Below are 25,455 nucleotides of genomic sequence, written 5' to 3' on the forward strand. Positions count from 1 at the left end.
GAGAAGAGGTCTTAAGGTAGTATGTGTGCTAAAGAAATTAAGGGGAGAGAGAAAATCAAAGTGGGCTGCAGAAACCTCAGAGAATGATTCTTATGAGGGTGAAAGGTGAGTCTTAGAGAAGTGAAAAGAAAAGGTATGAAAAACTTTAAATCTAGATGTAAAACAGACATCATAGGGTGGATTTGGGGGATAAAGGAAAGGTCTGAAGGCTCATGATATGTTGTCAACATTGTAGAATTGAACTTAGCTTGGTAGCTGTCTTGAAATAGTTATATAATTCTCCATTGTCAACTATTTTTAAGGCACCATGGCAGAAATAGTGACTGTGTCACAGTTTTCAATAATCTTGGTATTAGTTCCTGAATCTATAGCATCAACTTGTTTTTACAGTTAAGATTTTAAATGATAAATACTTCTTTGTAATGAGGGAACAAAAGCATTCCATTCTTTATTTTATGTACCCACAGTAGCCACAAATATAACCAATATCTTTAAAAAAAATCAAACTATGATATCAAGTTATAACTCTAACACAATCTTTTTTGTAGGGTGAAAGGGTTTTAAGTCTCTTTATCAGGTGGTTATTATTACCTCTCCATCTTGAGTTTTTACCTGTTTATATGTATTCAGTCATAAACTATGACACTTATCCAATCCTACTCTACTTTTCCAAGAATTTATTGCCCAAAACTATTTCACTGTGTATGTACAAGAAATGAAAGTCACTACCCTAATGCACATTTATGTCAATCTGTTTTTCTATTTTCACCAAAAAATTATTTTTTCCAATTGCCAAATATCTAAACATTGTAACCATAGATCATAGATTTCTCCTTGAAAACAATTTTCTAGCTTTCATAAAATAAGTCTTCGTGTGTGCACGTAGTGTGTGTGTGTGTGTGTGTGTGTGTGTGTACATATTTTTCTTCCCTCACTTTAAAAATACTGGAGTCTCTTTTGCTTGCTTTCTTTTTTGGTCATCTGTGTTGGTTAAAAGGAAAAATGTCTGTCTACAATTACATAGAGTAATACATACTATTCTACTAAATATTCTTCAGTAAATAAAGAATTTTTATATATCTACCTACTGATACACACAAAGGCATAATCTTATTTCTCGAAGTTTTTCCCCCCTGAAAGTTGTATCAAGATCCTCTAACTTTCATACCTTAAAGATGCTTAAAAGTGACCCTAAAATTGATCTGAGAATTTCCATTCTGCCAACCCCCGCAAAATGTTGAAGGACTTGGCCTACTGATTAGTCCCACAACAGGAAGAGTTAAGAAGGTTGGGGTTTGTAGGCTGTTTCCAGTGGCTTTTCCATACAAACTACTTGTCTTGGCTTATGCTGCAGACTTACCCAAAATCTCTTAAACAAGCAGCATCTGGCCTTGGTGAGCCTCGTACCTCTTGCTAAGAGGCCCCAGGCCCCGCACTAGTGGCAGCCTGCCTTGGTTCATAGCTTGGCCTCTCCCAGGCACTTCCAAGCCAGCACAAGCAGCAGCCACCTGCAGATAGCTTTATAGCCCGACAGGGCACATTCAGTGACTGATCTTGGCCTGCATCTACTGGGAGGCCCCAGAGCCAGTGCACATGGTGGACTGCTTCAGACCACACTGAAGAACCATCCAACTACCACAAGCAACACACTCAAGGGGCAGACTCAGGGAGCATCTGAGATCTTGCTCCCTGGCATGTGTCATTGATTTGGCTCAAATAAACTCTTATAAAAATTCTCCACAGGTTTGACGTCGACATTTACTTGGTAGCTGGCACTAATCCAAAGAAGCCCAACCAGGACCACCCTATGGACCTTGACCTGGTGCTAGGTACAATCAAGGTCCCATTGTGCCCCACTGGCTCCTTAGTTAGCATCAGGTGAATTTAGCGAGCTCCAGGGAGACAAAGACTTTATGGATTATTGACTGCCATCTGGAGATGTTGTTCATTGGAAAGGACATCTAATAAAAGACACACTCCAACCTCGTTGGAAAGGGTTTTATGAGGCACCTAACCATGAGTGGACATCCATCCCTGTCTGTAGACGTTAAAGACTCCTTGAGGATGAGGATCCAGTGACACCAAAGGTAGACAGCTATGCCAGGAAATCAGCAAGGCCTGTATATCTACAGGTTGATACTGAACTCTGAGTCCATTTTGTTTGACTGTCTTTACCTGTCTCCTAATGATTATTAGTCATAATAATAGTTATACTTGTTCTTTGGGTTTTTCCATATAGTCCAACTGTTTACGATTACCCAACTAAAAGGCTGGTCATCAATGCATCCTTCAGACTGATTTCTGACCAAAAGAGGGAACCATGGAGGAAAAAAAAAAGGTTCTATGAAAAGTAGTTTCACAGGGTGATCTGATCACAAATTCCTTACTGGGCAAGTCATGGTGGGTAGTCAAAACCCCGGCCTAGAACTTCTTTAGTGAAAGGTTTTAAGGCAGCCCTGCCCATTATTCTTGTACATCTACATTAACACACCTTTAAAATGCCAGAAGAGGGGTATTAACCCTCAAGAGAGCACATAACCTTGCTAACTATCATATAATCCAATCCCCCTGCCTCACTTTCTCTAATCTTCCTTACATTCCCTCCTTAATTTCAAGTGCATAAAAGAAGCTGCAAAACTGTTATTTTCAGAAACATTTGAGATCTTGTTCCATGGCTTGTGTCATCAGTTTGGCTCAAATAAACTCTTATTAAAAAAAAAAAAGGGGGGGGGGCAGACTCAGTGGGCATTTCAGACTCACTGAAATGAGTCTTGCTCCGTGAAGTTGGTCTCTACAAAGCAGATCCTCCACGGTGGTCATGGCCAGTCCTCATAACAGATTCGCCTGGGGATAAATCCATCCTTATTGATGTGCCCACAGCAGTCAAGGCTCAACTACAACAGAAGGGTTCATACAGGCCACAAGGGGTGCATATCTGGACTTCCCAGCTTGGGTGACCGGGGAGGCTGTGCCACTGGGCCCTACAGGACACCTACTATATAAGGCCACTCTATCAAGACCAGGAGACATTGCTGCTCTACCTAATACACAGAAGCCAACACAGGGAGGCTGCCAAAATGAGGAGACAAAGAAACAAGTCCCAAATGAAAAAACAGAACTCCAGAAAAAGAACTGAACAAAATGGAGACAAGCAATCTGCCAGATGTAGAGTTCAAAACAGATCATAATAAGGAAGGTCAACATAGGGGAAGAGTAAATGTACTTAGTGAGAACTTCAACAAATGGATAGAAAATATAAAAATGGAGATAGGAAACATACAAAAGAACCAGTCAGAAATGAAAAATACAATGACTAAAATGATGAATACATTACAGGGAATCATCAGTTGAGTTGATGAAGTGGAGGGTCAAATCAGAGATTTCAATGACAAGGAAGCAGAAAACAACCAATCAGAACAGCAAAAAGAATCCAAAAAAATGAGAATAGTATAGGGAACCTCTGGGACAATTTCAAATGTGCCAACAATCGCATCATGGAGGTGCTAGAAGGAGTAGAGAGAAAGAGCAAAAAATTGAAAACCTATGTGAAAAAATAACAGGAAACTTATCTAACCTGGTGAAGGAAATCGACATATAAGTTGAGGAAACACAGAGAGTTCTGAACAAGATGAATTCAAAGAGGCCCACACCAAGACACATCATAATTACAATGCAAAAGGTTAAAGACAAAGAGACTTTTAAAAGCAGCAAGAGAAAAGCAGTTAGTTACCAACAAGGAAGCTCCCATAAGATTGTCGGCTGATTTCTCAACAGAAACTTTGCAGGCCAGAAAGGACTGGCAAGAAATTTTCAAAGTGATGAAAAGCAAGGATCTACAATCAAGATTACTCTACTCAGCAAAGCTATCATTCAGAATTGAATGACAAAGAGCTTCCCAGACAAGAAAAAGCTAAAGGAGTTCACCATCACCAAACCAGTATTATAAGAAATGTTAAAGGGTCTTCTTGAAGAAGAAGAAAAAGATAAAAATATGAATAGTATGGCAATGAATACATATCTATCAACAATTACTTTAAATGAAAATGCATTAAATGCTCCAATCAAAAGACTTATGATAGCTGAATGGATAACAAAAGGCCTTACACATGCTGTCTACAAGAGACTCACTTCAGACCAAAAGACATACACAGACTGAAAATAAAGGGATAGAACAAGATACTTCATGAAAATGGAAACAAACAAGCAAGCAAAAAAAGCTGGAATAGCAATACTTATACCAGACAAAATAGACTTTAAAACAAAGGCTATCCAAGAGACAAAGAAGGACCCAGGAATGCCACTTCTATTTATCTGAAGAAACCCAAAACACTAAATAGAAAAGACGTATCCATCCATATGTTTGGCAACACTATTTACAACAGCCAAGATATGGAAGCAACCTAAGTGTCCATCAATAGATAAATGGATAAAGTGGTGTATATGTAATGGAAAACGACTCAGCCATAAAAATAAGAATGAAATCGTATTATCTGCAACAACATGAATGGTACCCAGAGGGTACTGTGCTGAGTGAAATAAGTCACATAGAGAAAAACAAATACCAGATTTCACTTATATGTGGAATCTAAAAAACAAAATAAATGAGCAAACAGACCAGAAATACATACATAGAGAGAACATTTTAACAGCTGCCAGATGGGAGGGGATATGTCTTTTCTATTCAGGGGTTGGGTGAAAAGGTGAAGGGATTAAGAAAGACAAATTGGTAGTTACAGCATAGTTATGGGGATGTTAAGTGATTTATTGGGCTGATCACTTTGTAAGTTATATAGATTCTATGATCAGCCCAAAAGCCACTATACTTTTTGTAAGGTCAAATCTTGTACAGTCACAAAACTAAGGTTTGGGCATTGATTTTTCTGTCTTTAAAAAAAAAAAATTTTCTCTACATAATTTCAAATATATATAACGTCCTCTTTCAATATCTTTCACAAATTGTAGCTTGCTTCGTCACCTTGTTTAAAGCATTTTCTACCAAAAAGATGGCTGAATTTTATTGATTTTTATCTATTATAAACAGTGTAGAAAGTACTAACTAAGGGTTCTTTCAGTATGAATTATGGAATATTAAGGATCCGCTACTATTATGAACTACCAGCCCATGCTATCACTGAAATATTTAAGACACAGGTACTATGTTTTTGGACAATTAGAAACAAAAGAAAAGTTAGGGCAGCCAAATGGAGATAAATTCTTCATAAACTTATACCGGTTTAATTGGATTATCTCACCTAAGATATTATTATGCATTATGAGTACTAACTATGGAGTTTATATTAGAAAACTCTAAATACTAGCTGTTTCAGAAACTTCACAATTTGGTCTAGAGTTCCTAGAAGAGTCCTAGATATCAACTAATTTCCGATCAGCTGCCACAATTATCATCCTTAATGGTTCTAATAATGTTGGGGCTCTGTTATTATTTTTAATGGTAGTTATGGAGAATAAAAGCATTTTGCACTTACCTCAGTGATCTTACTGGGACAGCAAGGAAAAAATATAACCAATATATGAAATTTGTGGTGATGGAAATGTTCTTTGGCAACATGGGAATTCATGAAATTATTTTCTCTACTTTTGTGTATGTTTGAAAAATTTCATAATAAAAAGGTAAAAAAGTAAGGAAGGGGAGGGAGGGAGAGAAGAAAGAAGTAGATTTGAGCCGATCAGTAAGTAAACCTGCAGAATGTAAGTTATAAAAGTCCCTAATGCCCAGAAGCCCTGTCTTAGAGAGCGAACACAAGCTTAGGCCATGGGAATAACCTGACTTAGAAGTGTCCTACCAATAGCAATGCAATAATCTATGTCCAAAACAGCAAACCTCTCTCAAAACCTGAACTGTCATTCCAGACTTCTAGCACCATGCCTACTGAGTTTGTCTTAGCAGGAAGTACGCCCTCTCCCTTCCCATCTGCTTCTTTCATTCCTTTTCTGAGATGGCCTGAAAGAGATTAGGTCAAATTGACTAGGTCTATGACCAGGTAGCCAGTTGTCCCTATAAATTCACCTGGACTGGTAATGGCAGCAGCTTATAATAAATAATTCATTTTTGCTCATGAAAATTCAAGAAACAGTGCTTGGAGGGCAATAACTTGAGCAGGCCAAATACAGTAGGTGGTGATAAATTGAAACTTTCAGGACTCTTCACTAACCCCCAACAATTTGGAAGGTTCAGTAAGTAGTGGTACTTGAAGTATACACTCTGTATTAAAGGAAGTCACAAAGGATGATCCATACCTCTGCTTCCCCGATTAGGAGAATTATTTAAAAAAATGACTTTTGCAGACTTGCCCTGACATTATGGAGCATTAATCTCCATGAAGGTCTGTAACTGTATTGGCAACACTGGGATATGAAAGTTTCCAACATCTATGAAAGAGGAAACAGGAAACAGCAGTAGATTAGGATAAACAGGCTCCGCTTTAAACAACTGACAAATAAGGGCAATCTCCTCTCCTTGGACACCAAAGCCTTCTTCCTTCAGCATCATATTGGTAAGGCAAAATGACCGAAAGTTACTATTAGTTCCTCTGTAGCATCACAGCGATTACGTACTCTTAAAAGTATAGCTCTATGTTTTGAATGTCTGATTTTCCTTTGCATGGGGTAAGGCAGCCTCAATGGGATCACTGGCATGTGGGTAGATTCCTGGGAGCCTGGCTGTTCCAGGGCTAAGTTGTTTCTGGAGTAGATGGAAGGATAAATGCAGCTGAGGAGAGAAGCCTAGACTTAACAGAGCGCAAAAGCCATCAGACATAAGATGTGAATATAAAGCTGCTAACAAATGAATAGGTAGAGTACAAAAGCTGAATATATCAGAAACAGATCAGAAAATAGAAATGTTGGAGGCCCAGGCTAGGATGCTGAAAACTAGTGTTTGGCAGGTGGTGGCCAAGCTAAGTCAATTGGTTTAAAGGGTACAGAATTGGGCCAAACATAACAATGTATTTTCCTAATGTAGGATATTAGCTGTGGTACTGGTTACCTTGATACATCCTAATTTAAAAAAAAAAAAAGGACCGAAAGCCTACCATGACGACAATTGTACTTCACAAAGAGGATAATTTCCTAAACGGCCATTCTTTTCCATTCGAATAATGTTACCATCTCCCAAAGAACAGTTTTGGGGCAGGAAAAAACAGTATTCCATTTCAAGCTGGACTACTCATCTACCAAAATACCATTCTGACCAAAGAAACAGATGCAGAATTACAGTCACAGCTGCATTCTGTACAGAGCAAGTTGGATAATGGTACTCTAAACTGCTAATTACACTGCTAATGATTTTTTTAGTGGCACTGCAGTATTTTGCCACCTTTGTTTAAATTTTTTAAAAAAGCACCTAGGAACTTTTTAAAATGGTAAACTGTTAAATACCAGTGAGTCTTCCAAAAAAGAATTCCATATAAAACTATTTATTGAAATGGCATTCTCATATGGGATTTGGTAGTAGCCTATTGATTGACTAGCTATTAGTTTTAATTTACTTTCTCACCAATTTACTTGCACTTAAGATTACGGAGGCCATCAGTAACTCAGTATTAGTGTTTGTATCTAGATCCATATTGGTATGAAAAGATAATAAACTAACATATGTCATGATATGCTGGCATTGGAAATGTGCTATGACTAGATTTACAAAAAGTAATAGCAACAGTACAATTTTATTTTTATTGTGACAACCATGATGAAATTTATTACAGTGTTAGTATTTTATTGTTTAATCATGCCAGCGTAGCTGAAAAAGGTAATTACATTTTTGATATAAAAATGCTGTTAATGTTTTTATTTCAGATACTACAGAAGATTACAGAATGTAGATTAAAACATTGCCATGTCCCATATTGTTTCTTGTGCATTTAAGTGGCAGAATTTTTTTCTACAAATAGTGAATTAATTTCTACTAAATTATTTCATAACATTTCTAAATAATTTGCTTCTTAAATGAAAACCTCAAGCTGGCCGGGAACTTCCACACATTATTTACAAAAAAATATTATATGCAAAAAATGATGTACCAATCACAATGATGTCACAATGTTTTTTGATGATTTTTATATTTAGTAAGGTAAGTTAGCTGTTAAAAAAATAAGAACACAATTTTACTAAGCAATTACAAACTCATAAGTAAATACTTACATTTGCCTCTAACGGATCATCCAATTTCAGTGATCTTTTAACACTGCAAACAAAATATTTAAAGAAATCTTAGATTTGATATGCTTTAAGTAGTCAAATATTTAAGGGTAATATATATAAAGATTCTAAATTACTTTCACCAAGTAAAGTAAAATGGCATAAGAAAGCAATTTTCACAGGGATAAAACTTTTTAAAATAGCATATTTCAAGATGGAATCATAATTAAATACTTAAATGGATTGTTTTATGCATATGTGGTTTTACATATGCACCATCATACAATTCAATCATTAAAGTCATATTATAAAATAATCTTAGTAAAAGTTACTATTTGTGTGTGTTTAAAATACCACTAATAAAAATTATAAAGAAGAGCAAAATAATTTACATACCTTCAATGGAGATACTGAAAGTATATTTGCACGAATAATGCACTAGTTATTAAAATAAAGGTATGAGCAAGGTGAAAAAGTTTTCCACATTTTTGTAGCTTTAAACATGATTCAGTGCCACCAGACTATGACTTAACTGAGGAACAGATGCTCTATGTCTTTATAAGTCCCCAATCCATATAAAACTATTTTTTGTCTCCTTCACTAAACTGATTCAGGAACATGCCAGGCTCTCTCTGTGCAAAATCTGTTCTGCTAAACTAGATGCCCAGCTGTTGGTGACAATGCTTAGAAAGGAAAGCTGAATATTTATAATACTTTATTTCATACAGCTGTCTTCTAAAGAGCAGTCATCAACATTTATTGAATGCAGACTAAATGCTCCAAGGAGAAAAAGGTCAATATAAATTAAAATAAGTTTTCCCAATAACAAATACAGAGTTATAAGTACTTTCATGATCCCTGAAAAATTGAAATTGTTATTTCAAATATTAGAGAATTTGTGCATTAGGCAAAAAAAAAAAAAAAAAAGATAGTATTATAAATCAAGGTTGCAGTATAGAAAACAAAAAACTTACACATTCTAGAAATGACTATTCATAAATGACTACTGACTTTCAAACAAGTGACAGGAGTGAGGAAAAAAAAAGGGATGGACAATTTACAGAAATTACTGCATAGTAAGTATTAAATACAAAAATTTTATCTAAAAAAAGTTCACTTAAATTCGCTATAACATCTACATTAGCCTATCACTTAACATTATTTCTTGAGATTAAACAGGTTTAAAGGATTAATTACATCTTTTAGAAGTCTACTTGAAATTAATTTAAGGTGAATTCTCAATGAAGCAATAAGTGAATAAAGAACAGATTAAAAAAAAGTATTTGTATTCAGCTTTGGAATATATATACTCTACTCAGGTGTGTAAGATGTTTTGACATTTAACCAAATTTCAAAAGTAGAAATAAAAAACTAAAAGTGTGCAGTATGGAATTTTTTTATCCTTTGTTTTCAAATGCTGTTAAGATGCAATACAACCTTTCAGAAGGGAAAAAAACCCCACCGTATTATTAACTATTCAAAATATTTTTGCTTTATTATTGGTTAATTCCTAGAGAAAGAAACTAAATGTCCGGATTTAAAGGTTCCTAGTTTAAGGTCCTAGGCTGATCTAAGAAGTCCAAGGAAATATGTAAAAGTAAACAAGAAAGTAAGCAGTAAGTCTGTTAACTCCCGGTTTAATAGTTTAGTGAGAATCTAAAAACATAATTTATTGGGGGAAATGTAGTTTTCAGATAATTCACATATCCAATAATCAAAAGCTGAAAATATTTACAAGAATCATAAACAAATTTAATAGAGAAAATTAGGAGAAATCAAAGAAATCACTTAGTTCATCCAATAGAGACAGGTTGGTGTGACCTGACCACTGTCATACAGCTCAAGTGAGAGAAACTCAGATCTCAGGTCCTGTGCATAATAAATCTTTGTTAAATTGAAGGGGAGGGGGCTAAAGAAGAGGTAAGGAAGAGCAAACCTATTAGAGGAATTTATCACCATTTATTTTTACTGTTCTATTAGAACTGGGCCCATTGTAAAGATACTAATTACTAAATAAAGCACCTACTAAATGCTTTTACATGTGTTTTGTTTTAAAACCCACTCTTTATCCAGACACAATTGTAATACAAGCATGAGATGATGTCAAGCAGATTAGGATAATGTTAATAGGAATGAAAAGGAAGAGATGGATGAAACATATTACAAAGGAAGAACAGACAAAATTTGATTAGATATATGGGCTATTTTCCTAAAGTATTCACTCACTTGCTACCAGTCGATCAGTTAGCAATTAAAAGTGATAGATCTCTGGTAGTTCTGTAAAGTTATAAGCAGCTCTTGTGGCTACTGCCTTGGTTTAAAAAAAATGGGCACTCAAAAATAGGCAAAGAACTCAAATAGTCATCTCTCCAAAAATACACAAATGACCAATAAACATATGAAAAAATGCCCAACATCAATGATATTAAGAGCAGCACTAGTATTTAGGAAATGCAAATCAGAACCACAATGAGACACCATTTTACAACCATTAGGATGGCTACTATTAAAAAAAAAACACCCAGAAAATAAATGTTGGCCAGGATGCTGAGAAAGTGGAACTCTTACATTGTGAGTAGTACTATAGAATCATACAGTTGCTATGGAAAACATATAGGAAGTTCCTCAAAAAATTAAACAGAATTACCATATAATCCAGCAATTCCACTTCTGGGGATATACCACAAAGAACTGAAAGCAGGGACATGAACAGATATTTGTACACCCATGTACACAGCAGTATTATTTACAATAGCCAAAAAGTAAAAGTAATGCAAATGTTCATCAACAGATAAATAAACAAAATAGTATTATACACACATACATACAAAAATAGAATACTATTAAACCTTGAAAAGGAAGGACATTCTGCCCTTGCTGGGTGGCTCAGTTGGTTGGAGCATTGTCCTGTACACCAAAAGGTTGTGGGTTTGATTCCAGGTCAAGGCACATACTAGGTTTTGGGTTCCATCCCCCATCGGGGCATGTATGAGAGGCAGCCAATCGATGTTTCTCTTACATAGATGTTTCTCTCTCTCTCTCAAATCAGTAAAAAAACATATCCTCAGGTGAGGATAAAATTTTTTTTTAAAAAAAATTCAACATTCATCTAATATTCTTAAAATGTAAAATGTATATACAGTTATTCTACTGGGTGTTAAATAGTATTTCAACATAGTTTTAATTTTCATTTCCCTGATGTTTAACAAAATGCTTATTTGCCATTCATATAACTTTTTATTAGGTATTGGTTCAAATCTTTGAGCCATTATTTTAACAAGGTTTTTGTCTTTATACTGTTGAGTTGTAAGAATCCTTGTGATACCGTTGTAATTAGCTAATTATTAATAACAGGAAAGGAGCAAAGGGAAGGCCAGACATTATATAGGCATGTTCCAGCAAATAACTGGGGAAGGGGACTGGACAAAGGGAAGAGACACATACTCAGTAAAGTTGGGGTGACAGGGAAGGTCCTTGCTGTCAGTCACACCTGGGAACAGAGGTCACTGGCCAGAATGGGCGCAACCACTGTAAACCCACACAGAAATTTGGGATATATAATCTCCTGAACAAAGAAGTTTGCTCTCTTGGTTTCTCTTGGCACGATTGGCCCAAGCTTGGCTTCCTGGCATTCTCCCGTGTGGCCCACAGTCATGGGGACCCCCCTCACATAATGGACTAATGGACTGCTTCTAGCCTGATGCTGTTTCCAACATAGAAAGGAAACTCTTGACACTGGCTTTGCTTCTAGCTTTATTGAAACCCCATCTACACTTCTATGACTGGACTGATGGAAATTGGACTTCAGAAACTCGGGACTGTTAATTCCATGGAAATAAAGCTTTCTACCATATCTCATCCTCTTGTGGGGGCCTCTGGAAATGCCTATTCCAGTGGTACCCCAAGAATCCCACTCTCACTAGCATCAAGGAAAGCTGAGGCACGTTTTTCTCCAATAGCCCTAGCAGCTTCACAAAAGTGCTATTTTTTGGTTTTTTTTTTTTTTTTTAATAGTGCAACAAAAGGGAGATAAGTCTTCCTGCTTAATTTTGGGGAGAGGAAAACCTCTTCAATAATCCTAACCTTTAAGGATATAAGTGAAACACACTTATTGAAACTTGTGTATAGGACACCATATTAAGTGCTGAGTTTCCTTATCTGGAAATGAGAGATAATAGTAGCTTCTACCTCCCAAGGTCCTTTTTTAGGATTCAATGAGAAAATGTAGGTAAACCGCTAAACCTGTACCAAATCATAAAGATTCAGTAAGTGTAGGTTATTACTGCTTTACATCTTTCCACTTTCATATCAATTCCTATTTGATACAAATATTTCCCCCGTTGAGTTACTTTGCATGTGGTTCAACCCTGAAAATAACGGAGGAATAAGTTACTCTAGAAATGCACAGAAGGGGGTACCTAAGACAACCTGGAGACAAGGGACAGCCAGAGAATTTCCCGTGTTAGATAGCAATCCCTCCACCCCAAAGAAAAACTTCCTTACTGAACTTTAAAAAGTTTCGACAGAGCAGCAATAAGGACCCTGACGCCAGAACTGGATACGCTTTCCCGTTTCAGTGCTGGGACCGGGGTCTCTTGAGACCCAGTTCTTGAGTTGTCCCCCAAGTTTATACGAACTTAGCACACTAACGTAGGCACCAACGGGCGTTACCCAATTACACGCGCGTCTCAATCGCCTCTATCCCATTCTCGGGATGTTAACCATATCTGAAGTTATTTCAAGCCCTCAAATCCATCACTAACTACCGCCCACAGCCTATGAAATCAGTGAAAAGCCTTGGGGAATCAGAGTTAAAGACAAAGACTACCGGGTAACTACGGCGGGAAGATGGGCAGAGGTGGGTACAGAGCACCAAGCAAGCCAGGAGCTGTCGACGGAGGAGACAAGTTCATAGAAAAGTAGAAAAACAAAAGAGGTTATTGGGCCACATATGTACTCTTCTTGCTCACAGAGGGGCCCGGCAAACAGCAACATCTGGGGAGCAGGTACCTACGGCATTTCCACATTCAAGGATGGACCACGACCGCCGGATGAAAGTAACCGGGCAACCTCTTCGGTCAACAGAACCTTCCGAAGGAAACACAGCAGCCTGAAAAGCGCGGGCGAGCGAGCGCTCGACGCTGTGTCACACTCCACGTAGCCCGCCGGAAACACCGTCTCCGCGGCAACGGATCCGGCCGGCTGCGGGGAAAGGAGGAAGGGACTGACCGTCCAGGACCGCGTCCAGTCCCTCGCAGCGCGGCGCGGGACCCTCGCTCACGGCTCTGGCCATGACAGCCCCGGAGAGAGGAGCGACGGGACCGTCTCTCTGATCACTGTGGATTAACGACCCCCTTGAGTTCGAGCCCGACCGCTTGGGGAGGTGCTCTGTATCTTATTTCCGGTGGCGGTGAGGGGCAGTTGCCATGGTAATTAAAGGAAGGCCGAGGGCCGTGGGGCTCCGGTGAGCGGCCTGCGGAATCCGTGCCGAGCCCTGGCCGCGCTCCTCGTCCAGCGGGAATTAGGTAGCAATCGGCTCGTCGTCTCTCTCTGCGCGTTGTGTCCCTTACTGTTCGGCTTTTCTCCCACCTGCTTCCTTTACTTCTCTGTCATACGAACACTTCGGTCCATATGCGGACCTGAAATGTACCTAGAGATGCAGTTTTAGGCTCAGGGAAATACAAAAACAGATGTTGCCTGAGACCGGCTGTGAACGTAGGGACGGTGTGGCTGGCTCTCTGTTTTCACTTGGCCCTAGGCGCTTGTTAGTTTATTTTTCTTGCTATTGTGTGGCTGGTTATTTATGGAGCCGTTTGCTGCAATGTACTCTCTAGGCCCCCGTCTGAGTCTCGGGCTGGAGTTTCAAATGAAGGAGGTTTCCAAGCCTGAGGGGGTACAATTATATATTTATTTAAGCTTAGTGTAGTCTCTCCACACAGAAAGGGAAAGAATAGAATTCTGGAACATTTCTGCCGTGGGATTTCCACGTGAGGGAGTCATCTTATTTGGAAAGAGTATTCGAGGACAATCCAAAAAAAAAAAAAAAAAAAGCACCTTACATGTTAAAATTGCTTGCTGCAAAAGGAACGTTCTCTCTTCCTTATTGGAACGGTTTTCTTGCACATCTTTGAGGACATGCGTGCACGCATATGTGTTTAAAACTCTGATGCTTAATTATAGTGATACCAATTTGCAGTAACCAGACTGTGACACCACATCCCTATGGGGTCCTTCTAAATCTGGTGTAATATGAAAGTGTCAGGCAGGCGGTCTGTGTATTATAAATAGGGTACTTCATCCATGATAAGCGATTATTATCTTTCTTTCCCAAGTGTAAAAGACCTATATAATTCAAGAAGGTGCGAGTGATTTAGGCCTCTTGAGTAAGAATCCAATGAGTCCTGAAGGGGACCCTACCTGTGACGTCTTATTGTTGAACTTGAAATATTCAATTTATTAGGCTGGAATGTATTTTTAAAAGTCAAAGCTGGGTAAAATAATGTTGGAAGCTGTTAGATCACCAGCACAATTTAGTGCCTATTGTACAAGAAGCCTTCATTCACATTAGTAAAGAAAAAACTGTTCGGAAATTTACTGACTTTTGCTACTTGCTCTCAATTGGCTACGCCGAGTCCCTCAATTTCCTTATCTGTAAAATGGACCAAAAATGCCAGACCACTGTAGTAGGGATAAATCATGATGTATGACATTTCTTTAAGCTCTTATGAGCAGAGGTGCTATATAAGCCCCAAACATTATTAGTAATGTAACACAGTAAAATTTCATGCTAACACTATAAATGGGATTTTAAAAATCCAGTCATTTAAAATGTGGGGCTGCATTATTGAGGTGTTAGTGAAATGACCTGCTGTGGAGATGAATGCCAATCACATTATACCCACATTCTTATTACTATGGAGTTCCCCTCTATCTACCGTTTATTTAGCACTTAATTTGTGCCAAGCACTGTTCTGTATGCTTCACATATATTAACTTATTTAATCCTCATGACAGTCCTATGAATAGTCTCTATTATTTTGAAAGAATAGATGTGGGTTTTTCCTTTGCTATGATTCTTCTTTTATATTTATGTTCCGTCTTTGTTCTTTTGGCATATACATATATATTAATAAAGAAGAAACTGTTTATATATATTCATGTTTAGAAGGCAACTGTCAAAAGGCTTGTTCTAGTTTAACATAGAATGCAACCTTATGCATATTATAATGTTCATCTTTTTTTCCCACAACTAAAAATTTTATGTCTTGATCTCCCCTCCCCCATTTGAAAGGCAAGGTGACATTTTCAGTTTAGGGGATCAACACTGACTAAACCAATTTTTAAAATTATTTTCTAATAGAATGGCCATCAGCCCAGGAAGTGATGCGGCCTTCTCCAGTCAGAAATCATCGCTTTCCGAGAGTCCTCGAACAAAGAAATTTCCACTAACTGAAGAGGAGATATTTTATATGAACTGTAGAGCTGCCTACTTAACTGTTTTCAAAAGCAGCTTAGAAAACATTATTTCTAAAGATCAACTTTACTTAGGTAAAAAAAAAAAATTTTTTTAATTTAAGTATTTTGCCTTATTTGTTGAAAGTTCATAGGTCAGAAAGACTGGAATTAGAATTACATTGTTGAATCGTCCAAATTTTAGTGGTTTGAGCATTGGAACTACTACATGATGCTATTGTGTCATTTTATATAGTTCCATATTGTAGGATCTTCAAAATAAAACTTTCAATGTTTATACAGGATAGAATAGTATTTTTAAACCTTCTATCAATTATTTGCTTAAAAATATTTTTTAAATTCTCATTTTGGTACTTTAAGATTTACAATAGAATTAAAACACTTTTGGCATCTGAACCACTACTTTGAATTTGACCTATATTAATGAAAATGTAAAGGATATATAAAAATGGTTATAAAAGAGAAGTATTAGGAAATAAGTGAAATTTTAAGAGTTCTGGGTTTGGTTTGGGTTTGGTTTAGTTTTGTGTGTGGGGAATAAGGGGGGTTGGTCTTCTTTTGCTTCTCTCCATTATATCTTGAATTCCTCTGGTTGCGAATATCCCCCAAAACAATGAATTTAGTCCTTGCTAGGTGTATCAAACAGCTTGGAGGCCTTTAGTTTTAAGAGAGTGGTATACAACAACACTGAATACACGTTATTTTCATCAAGGCTAATAACTTTATGAGTAGAGAAATTAAGTTCTTTTGCCAACTTTAGAAGTACTTTCCTTAAATAAAAAATCTGACATATTTTTGCAACGTCTTGGATTTGTACTAGTAAGATCTCTATTTGAGGAAATCCATTTTGGTGAATACGAAATAGTTTACATTTTACTATAAATTATAGTTTTAGTTTTTTCTCTTTATTCTTTTGCAAATAGGCCAAGATCACAAAAGTTTAAGTATAACATTCCTTCTGCTACTATGGCATTTAGTTTGTGACTCAATGAGTATGTATCACTATGGTGCTAATCAGCTTTACAGAATTATCTGGGAGGATAATAATGTAGTGTTTGTCTCTTCAATGCTATATACACTTTTGGTTTTATGGTGGAATACTCTTTGTAACATTGTAATGATTGATTTCACTTAATCTAGATTTTTAAGAAGTGGTAATGTGAACCAGGGATGTCTCTTTCTTGTTACTATGTCTTTCACCTATATCCTTCTGCCAGTGCTGCCCATAACCTGTGTTTTGACTTTCCATTTCAAGGTCAGATAGGGCAGTGCCAGTACCCAAACTTTAGAATTCCTTTTCCTCTCCATCTTATAAATAATACAGGTATTATAGACTCATGTCAAAGATTAAAGTAAGCCCTGGCTAAAGATCAGTATCTTGGTGTAAACCTTTAAACATCTGCAGTTACATAATGTTTTTACTGTTATCAGACTTAATAATGGGCTCCAACTGATGCTTAAATTGGAGGTTAAAGTTAGGCTAGAAGTTACTAAATTATATCTATTTCTTAAATATGGGAATATCTACTTACTGAGTACATCTTTTGGACATAATGAATTTTAGCTGTTCTGTAATTAACAGTATCTTTTAAAGATGTTTTGTTATTGAGGCTAGCAACAGGCATATGCTGAGCTATTACTTGTGGGAAAGAGTTCTCAAAACTGAACGAAATACCATTTTCTTTTACATGGGCTTTTGACTTCAAATCACAACTTCATTTAGGTCCTACTTGTATTCCTGGCTTTTAAAGGGTAAACGTTGGCTGGAGATGGAATGCTAAAACGTTTATCTTTATTCTCTTGATAGATGAATTAAGGAATTGTCCATTTATAAACTAGGCAAAGTACTTATCTTTATTCCTAGGGCAGCATGGTAATCAGGGTTTTTGTCTACTTCCAGAATAAACCTATGGAAATAAAGAACTTATATTATCTCACTTTTACTGATTTCCACAAAGGCTTTCTAGATGAACGGAAGATTTCAATTACCACAACTACACCTTTTGTTAGTTCTGAAAGTCACTTCTAGATGATGATCTTGTTTCTGTGCCAAAGTTTTATCTAGGATGATGCACTGGCATAATCTGGAGGATGGGAGCATTTCTCTTGGCCTATGGGCTTCTAATATGTTATTAACCATAAAGCATGACCACAGGTAGCAATTTTACCCTTCAGGTGTGGACTTTCTATTTAGATCGTTATACTTAGGAACCAAGAAGCTTGTATCTCTGGAAAAAAAAAATCACCCTGTATTATGCTTGTGCACAGTGAATGCTCAATATAATGGACTCAGATGTGTCTATTTATTACCCTGATCTGATTCCTATTTCCTTGAGGATACTTCTGCATATAGGGTGCCCCCAAAAATATATACACACTTTGAATGATTATAAAGTCAGTGTTTATTAACATATAGTTCAATATTCAAAATTTAAAAGAATCTGCAGAAATGAATAATTTTTTTTATCAATGCCTGTTTTCAAACTGATGACCATACTGTCCAGGCACTGCTGATAACTTGAAGCAGTGGAATCACAAACATCAAGAATCATTTCGTTTGGTATTTGTGTGCCCTCAATTTGTCAGCTGTTGCCAGTTTTGTACCATAAACTTTATCTTTTATGTATCCCATAAAAAAAGGTCTAGTGGCACTTTAGGATAAATTTTCTTTGTTCAAAGCTTAGTCTGTCTTCACCCATTATTTCAAATCCTTTAAACCTGAAAAAGAGTGAAAATTAAGTGAGTTATCTGTTGTTAAAGTGTGTATACATTTTTTGCACACCCTGTATATATGTGTGTGTATATATATATATTTTGACAGGCATACATTGATATCATTAATTATCAAAACCAAAGGTAATATATTGGTATGTGTGTACTTTTGTGTAATATTGTAATATATAATGATTTAAAGAAAAAATATACTTAAATACCAATTCCAAATGTTACTATAAAAAATAATACTTGTTTTATTGCACAGCTCTTCAGCATGCAGGAAGAAATCCATCCCAAAAGACTATTGACAAATATTGGACTCCTCAAACTGCCAAACTGAATTTTGATGATTTTTGTATAATTTTAAGAAAGGAAAAACCTACTTCAAAAGCAGAACTGCTAAAATCATTTAAGCAATTAGATGTAAATGATAATGGCTCTATTTTACACACTGACCTTTATAAACTTCTAACAAAGGTAAGAACTGCGAAACTGTTTTATAATATGTGTATTTTGCAAAACAACTTGGAATCCACCTTTGGCAACCAAAGTCTACATTTAAAATAACTGGTTCATTGGCAGGTGAAATGAATGTATGTTGTCTATAAAGTACTTAAGGATCCTTCTGGATGAAAGGTGCTTTGTAAATAAAAGATAAAGTATAAAATTGAGCCCATGTTGCAATCCCCTGATGTTTCCTTGCAATTCTTTCCTGCTCAGAACTCTGTAAGAGCCCATGTTGCAATCCCCTGATGTTTCCTTGCAATTCTTTCCTGCTCAGAACTCTGTAAATCAGTGATTCATATGTGATAAGTAAAAGAGAAACAAAGTATTAATGAGATTCAGAATCCACTCTCTTTCTTGGTACAATGTGAGAAAGTATCATTATTGTAATTTTAATAGTAGTTATTAGCGGATCTATGTTACACATTGTTCAAATTTAGTAAACTGAAATTCAGCACACGTTTACAAAACTTAATAAAATTGTGAAATTTTATTTTATATAACAGTTTCATTCTTGATATAATACTTATTCTGAGATTTATAATGAAACCATATATTCAAACTCATAGAAAAGATTGAAATGAATTTCCAGTTTCCACTCTACCCATGCATAGCAAAATAATAGTCATGTTGCTTTAAAATAAATCTTGTTTTTTCAGAGAGGTGAGAAGATGACTCGAGAAGAAGTAAATGCTGTAATAAATTTGGCCGATGTAAATGCTGATGGCAAATTTGACTACATCAAGGTACATAAGCTCACACTGATATAAATTTGCTTACTATGTAGAAGTATTTTTAAAGGAGCACATCTTTTTAATGTTGGCAATAATATACTTATATATCGTGTACCGATTGTACTTGAAATTTAATCTCTCCCATCCCACAATTGTAACCTGATGACTACATTAAAATAATATAACCAAGTTATGTTATTACGTGCATATCCACACAAATACCCACATACACAAACAGAGACTCTCCTCAGGACTATGCCTTTTCTGGGGTGGAAGAATCATAAAATTATTTAGAACAACTGCAAGTCTACATGTGTTGTAAAAAAATAATAATAAACCACCTCTCTTTGTGTAACATTTTATTTTCACTCAGAGTATGACTTCCTCAATGAATCATGGCTACATTTCACTAGGTCACTTGAGGGTGGTCAGTCTGACTCAAGAAAATAAAATGAGTACCCTAGTTCAATAGGAAACATATTCCATCTATCAGTCTATTTCTTGCCTACTAATGTGTGTATGCTTTCTCCTCCCAAATGTATGATTGAATATTTTACCGGCTGGACTACTTTTTTATTTCCTGTAGTTTTGTAAATTATATGTGACAACCAATGAGCAATGTCTCAAAACTACTCTAGAAAAACTGGAGGTTGACAGTAAACTGAGGCGTCAACAGTTTGGAAGCCACATCGAAGGGTTTCCTGAAAGGGGACCATCGCCTAGAATCATAAAAAAAACTGATCAGGAAACATCCTCAAATAAAGGTATTTACTTTTTTTTTTTTTTTAACTTTATTTTAATTGTTGACACTATTACAGATGTCCCCATTCCCCACCCCCTTTACCCACCTCCACCTCCCCCCAGTCCCCGTCCCCTCTTCCCTCTGGGCATTACCTCGTTGTTGTCTGTGTCTATGGGTTATGCATATATGTTCTTTAGCTAATCTCTTCACCTTCTTTCATCCCCCCCAACTCCATTCCTCTTTGACAGCCGTCAGACTGTTCCATGCATCCATGCCTCTGGTTTTATTTTGTCAGTTTATTTTGTTCATTAGATTCCACATATGAGTGAGATCATGTGATACTTGTCTGTTTCTGACTGGCTTATTTAACTTAGCATAATGATCTCCAGGTTCATCCATGCTGTCGTAAAAGGTAAAGAATTCCTTCTTTTTTACAGCCATGTACCCCAGCTTTCTTATTTACTCATCTACTGATGGGCACTTGGGCTGTTTTCAAGTCTTGGCTATTGTCAATAATGCTGCTGTGAACTAAGAATTTCTTGCTCAAGAATGGAGGTTCAGCCTGGCCTGTGTGGCTCAGTGGTTGAGCATCAAGCCATGAACCATGAGGTCACGGTTCCATTCCCTGTCAGGGCACATGCCCTAGTTGTGGGCTTGATCCCCAGTAGAGGGTGTGCAGGAAGCAGTCCATCAATGACTCTCTCTCATCATTGATATTTCTATCTCCCTCTTCCTCTCCTTTCCTCTCTCTGAAATCAATAATTAAAAAAAAAGAATGGAGAGTTATATTCAGATAAATTTTTCCTTATCAATGATAAAACAAATGAGAATCCAACTTTTGTCAGCTATCATTTCTAGACTCTCTTAGTTGTAAAAATGTATTGAAACATTTTATAATGGAACTTGATTTGGCTGTGCACATTATATTTTATTAAAACTAAAATTCAAGCTAAAAAGTGACATATTGAAACAAAATCTTATTAGTAAATAATTTGGGGGCCACCGAAGTCTGATAAACTATAAAACTTCTGACTTTATTTCAATAGGAAGAACAAAGAGAACAAAATTAATACACAACCCTTTTATATACTACATTGTATTTAGAAACAAACTTTCTATTGACAGCTTTTCATAATGGGAGACCAAATAACTATTACTTGTTGCAGGTGACACCAGGAGTTCTTTACTGGCAACTAGCAGAAAGTTCAAAACATCAGTTTCTTTCACAATTACCATGGGCGCTAATAGTAACCGAAACTCAAAGTTAACTGAGCCAAGCTCAATAAAGGTATAGTATTTTAAATTAATAGGTAAGACTTTTTCTGAAAAAAAAATTGACATGAAGTTTATTAATAACTATTTGGTGTCTACAGAGAACCAGTAAAGTTTGTGAAATAAATCTTTGAGGTTTTTCTGTGGATTGCAGCATTTCTACTTATAAACCGGTTCTAATATTTTAAAGTGAAAGTGATGAATAGGAATATATTGACTCTTCAGTTTTTGAACTTGATGAATAGATTATCTAATTATGTACTTTGCCAAGCAATTTTTTTTGTTTGATCAAATACTTTTCATAGGTGTTTCTTATAAAGAAATCATTCATTCAATATCAATTCCTTTGAGAGAAAGACAACAAAATCACTTTGCTAAGTCAATATTTGTAGAGTGTTAATATTGATCTTCTTCCTTTGTTTTCCCTTTCTAGATTCAACCTTTACTAGTTTTCTTTCAACAGAAAATAATAGCTACAAAAATATAAAACATTAACTGGAAACTGCTAGGATACATTAAAAATGTGTACCTAGAGGCCTCTGTAAAAGGGGGAAAAATGGTTATGACCACATACTATAACTGCTGTTAGAAAACTGAACTGATTGTTCTCAAGAGCTACATTTTTGTTTCAAATAACAACTCTGTATTTGTAATTGAACTCTGAAGTCCCTTATATCTTTAAATTGCTAGACAGTGACATTTGTTCTATATTAAAATTTTAAAACATTATCTCCAAGGAATTTTGTCCAGACTGTTTAGGAATCTGTACACCCTAAGCAATTTGGCGTGTATGTCCAACATGTTCACATACAATATTTTGTGTTCCAGCAATATTACTTTTCATCAATGGAAGCTTTTTGTATTTTGAAACTAAATTGAATGTTAATAAAGTTAACTTAGTTAAATAATTGTTGTTTACCTAGTTCAAAGTATAAATAATTTTAGCTAGTGTAAAGAGAGATATAAGTAAATATTACTATGGATTATGTTAAAGCCATAATAAGACTTTTTCTCTGTATCATGCTCTTATTAATCGGTCCCATACCAATACAATTCCTTTCATTTCATTTTACTCAACAGATATTTACTAAAAGGGTAGTGTATGCTACCTATTTTGTTTAGTTATAAAATATGGGCCTTGAATTTAAAATATGAAAAATTTCATTTGATTATTAATATCATCAAGGTAATATAGCATAGTATTTTATTTATTCACTAATTTATTTAAGAGATATTTATTGAGTGGCTACTCTGTGCCAAGCACTATTGTAAGTGCTGGTGTAAGAGCTTTGGATAGAAACAGACTTGTACTTGAATCTTAGCTTTGTCAATTAATAACTGTGTTACCTTTGGCAAGTTAGTCAGCAGTCTTTCTGAGTCTCAGTTTCCTAATCTATAAATTGGGGATAATTATATTTAGAGTGGTTTTTGAAAGATTAAATCATCTAACATATATAAAGCATTTAGCCCAGTACCAGGGACATAGTATTCACTCTAATAGATAATGGTGTTAATATTATTACAGAACTAAGAAATGACTGTAGTTCTTTATAAAGGAGTAACATGATAAAAGTGTAATTTAAGAAAAGTTATTCTGTTGTATACTGTGTACAGAGAACTCAACTTAAGGAGACTATCTGAGTCTGATAGAGTTATCCAGATATAAAGTAATGATTGTTAGGAGACTTGACTTGGGGTGGTGAACACACGATATAGATGATGTACTATAGAATTATACACCTGAAACCTATATAACTTTATTAACCAATGTTAACCCAATAGATTCAATAAAAAAGAAATAAAAGAGAAAAAAATAAAACAAAGTAATGATAGTTAGACCTATCATGATAGTTAGGGAAGTACCTGAACATAGTAAGGAAGGGACAGATCTAATAGACAATGCCAAAATTAGTATGTAGGCTACAGTGACTGCATAACAAAAGACTATTTAAGTTTTGCATCTAAGACATCAAGAGCAAGGAATGGTGTTGATAACGATAATTAGGAATTAGGTAAAAGGTACTAGGAGAATTTAATGATTAAAAGAAGATGGAATATTGTCAACGTTTAAACCACTGTTTACTATCTGATATTTCCTGCATGAGCTAAAATAATTTTTTAAAACATCCGTGACTCTTTTGTTATTCAGCAGGATTCAGTTCTTTGTTTGCATTTTACTTCAGAGTTACTTTATAAATTTTATATATTTCTTAAGTTTCATAACAAACTCTGAGAAGCACTTGGTTATGAGTATAGTTAATGTATAATTTGTTTTCTTTGAGATTGATAGAATAAGTTACTAAAAGAATTGTTAAATCATATTAATTTTTTCAAATACTTTAAATCCATTTTAAACAAGTTTGAGCGCCTCAATTTCATGTGGAGTGGAGAAGTATGCAATTGGGAGAAGGATCTTTTGATAAATGAGAAAATTGTTGTAATGGGGTACACATAAGCCAGTTTTTAAACCGTAAAGCAACACAATTGGTAAGGGACTTGAATTACAGGAGGAAAATGAGACCCTTATAGGGACTATGCATGTATTACTTTCTATAGGCCATGCATAGGTACTGTATCACTATTCTTTTTTTAATACTGAATTCTATTCATTTGCTTAGGATTTACAATGTGCAAGGAGTGTCATGAATATTTCTTTGACAGAGGAATAGCTTCAATTGCCTTTCATGACTGGAATTAGAGAAAGCCCCAAAAGATGAGTGATAAACTTCAGAGATGCAAAACTTCCTATATCGGACTCCTAATTAAGACTGTACCTACATATATATTTTACATATATATATGTATGTACATATATGTGTTGTATAACACATGCTATATATCTCTCTATATAAAACAATACAAATATAAACATTTTAAATTTGAAATTGTCTAATTTCTATGAAGGCTCAAAATAATTTTGTTAAGAGAAGTTACTCATATTTTTAAAATGTGGATCGATTAGGGGGCAATTCCTATCAATTTTTCCCTTTATAAATCATTTATTTAACCTTTGTTTTAAAGTCTGTACAGTTTATAATTCTTTAATAACAAGAAGTTCAATAACTACCTATTTGTCTTAATGAAAACAAATAGCTTTCTAATAAGTATGTGGCATAGGGTATCTTTATAAAAAACAACAGTAATGATGATGGTGATGACTGGTTAATCATTCTACCTCACCTTAAATTTTAATAGTAATACAAAATTTTATGTCAAAACAAATCATGTTCTCTAAGGTATTCTAAGAAAAATGTAGCTTTGCTGACATATTTTTTATGCTAGAATTTTCAACTTTAATATTTTTAATTTGTGCTTTTCAGCATTTTCTTATATGTTGTGAATGAAAAGAAGTAAAATTTGTATATGACAAATGAATTAGCAGTTCTTTTTCCTTTTATGTGAATTTACCTGAATTGGTAGAATGTAGCACCACCTTATGCCCTGTATAAGAATTACAAGCTGTTTTATTTTTGCTTTATGTTGTCAAAAAACAACATTGTACGTGGAATTTCTTAATCTATCATTCTAAGTTTGTTTGTTTTTTAAAACTAAACCTTTTTCATTTTTTTCTCACAATATTCACTTTTAATTTTTTTTTTAAATTTTTTAAATATCTTTACTGATTTCAGAGAGAGGAAAGAAGAGGGAGAGAGAGAGATAGAAACATCAATGATGAGTCATTGATTGATCCCACAACCCGGGCATGTGCCCTGACCGGGAATCGAACCCCGATCGTCTGGATCCTAGGTCGATGCTCAACTGATGAGCCACGCCCCACTGGGCTCACTTTTAATTCTTTAATGGAGAATTCTTTCAAATTAATTTATTTGAATGAGCCAGCCAACTTGTAAGTACTTT

The 25,455-nt window shown here is 35.5% G+C and overlaps 1 protein-coding gene across 2 annotated transcripts in view; it reads left to right on the plus strand.

Annotated features, from left to right (window-relative positions):
- Positions 1–13,407: 13,407 nt before the first annotated feature.
- EFCAB7 (EF-hand calcium binding domain 7) overlaps positions 13,408–25,455 on the plus strand; it is a 40,365-nt gene continuing 28,317 nt past the window's right edge. The window contains exons 1-6 of one of the 2 annotated variants that reach the window (XM_016208448.2): positions 13,408–13,682; positions 15,518–15,705; positions 18,611–18,822; positions 19,509–19,595; positions 20,170–20,347; positions 21,492–21,613. In XM_016208448.2, the coding sequence (XP_016063934.1) occupies positions 15,519–15,705; positions 18,611–18,822; positions 19,509–19,595; positions 20,170–20,347; positions 21,492–21,613 (786 nt within the window). In that variant the 5' untranslated portion in view covers positions 13,408–13,682; position 15,518. The remainder of the gene's footprint in view (positions 13,683–15,517; positions 15,706–18,610; positions 18,823–19,508; positions 19,596–20,169; positions 20,348–21,491; positions 21,614–25,455) is intronic. The other variant, XM_016208453.2, reaches the window with a different exon arrangement.

The sequence above is a fragment of the Miniopterus natalensis genome, chromosome 9, assembly GCF_054644295.1.
Source record: "Miniopterus natalensis isolate mMinNat1 chromosome 9, mMinNat1.hap1, whole genome shotgun sequence".
NCBI lineage: Eukaryota > Metazoa > Chordata > Mammalia > Chiroptera > Miniopteridae > Miniopterus > Miniopterus natalensis.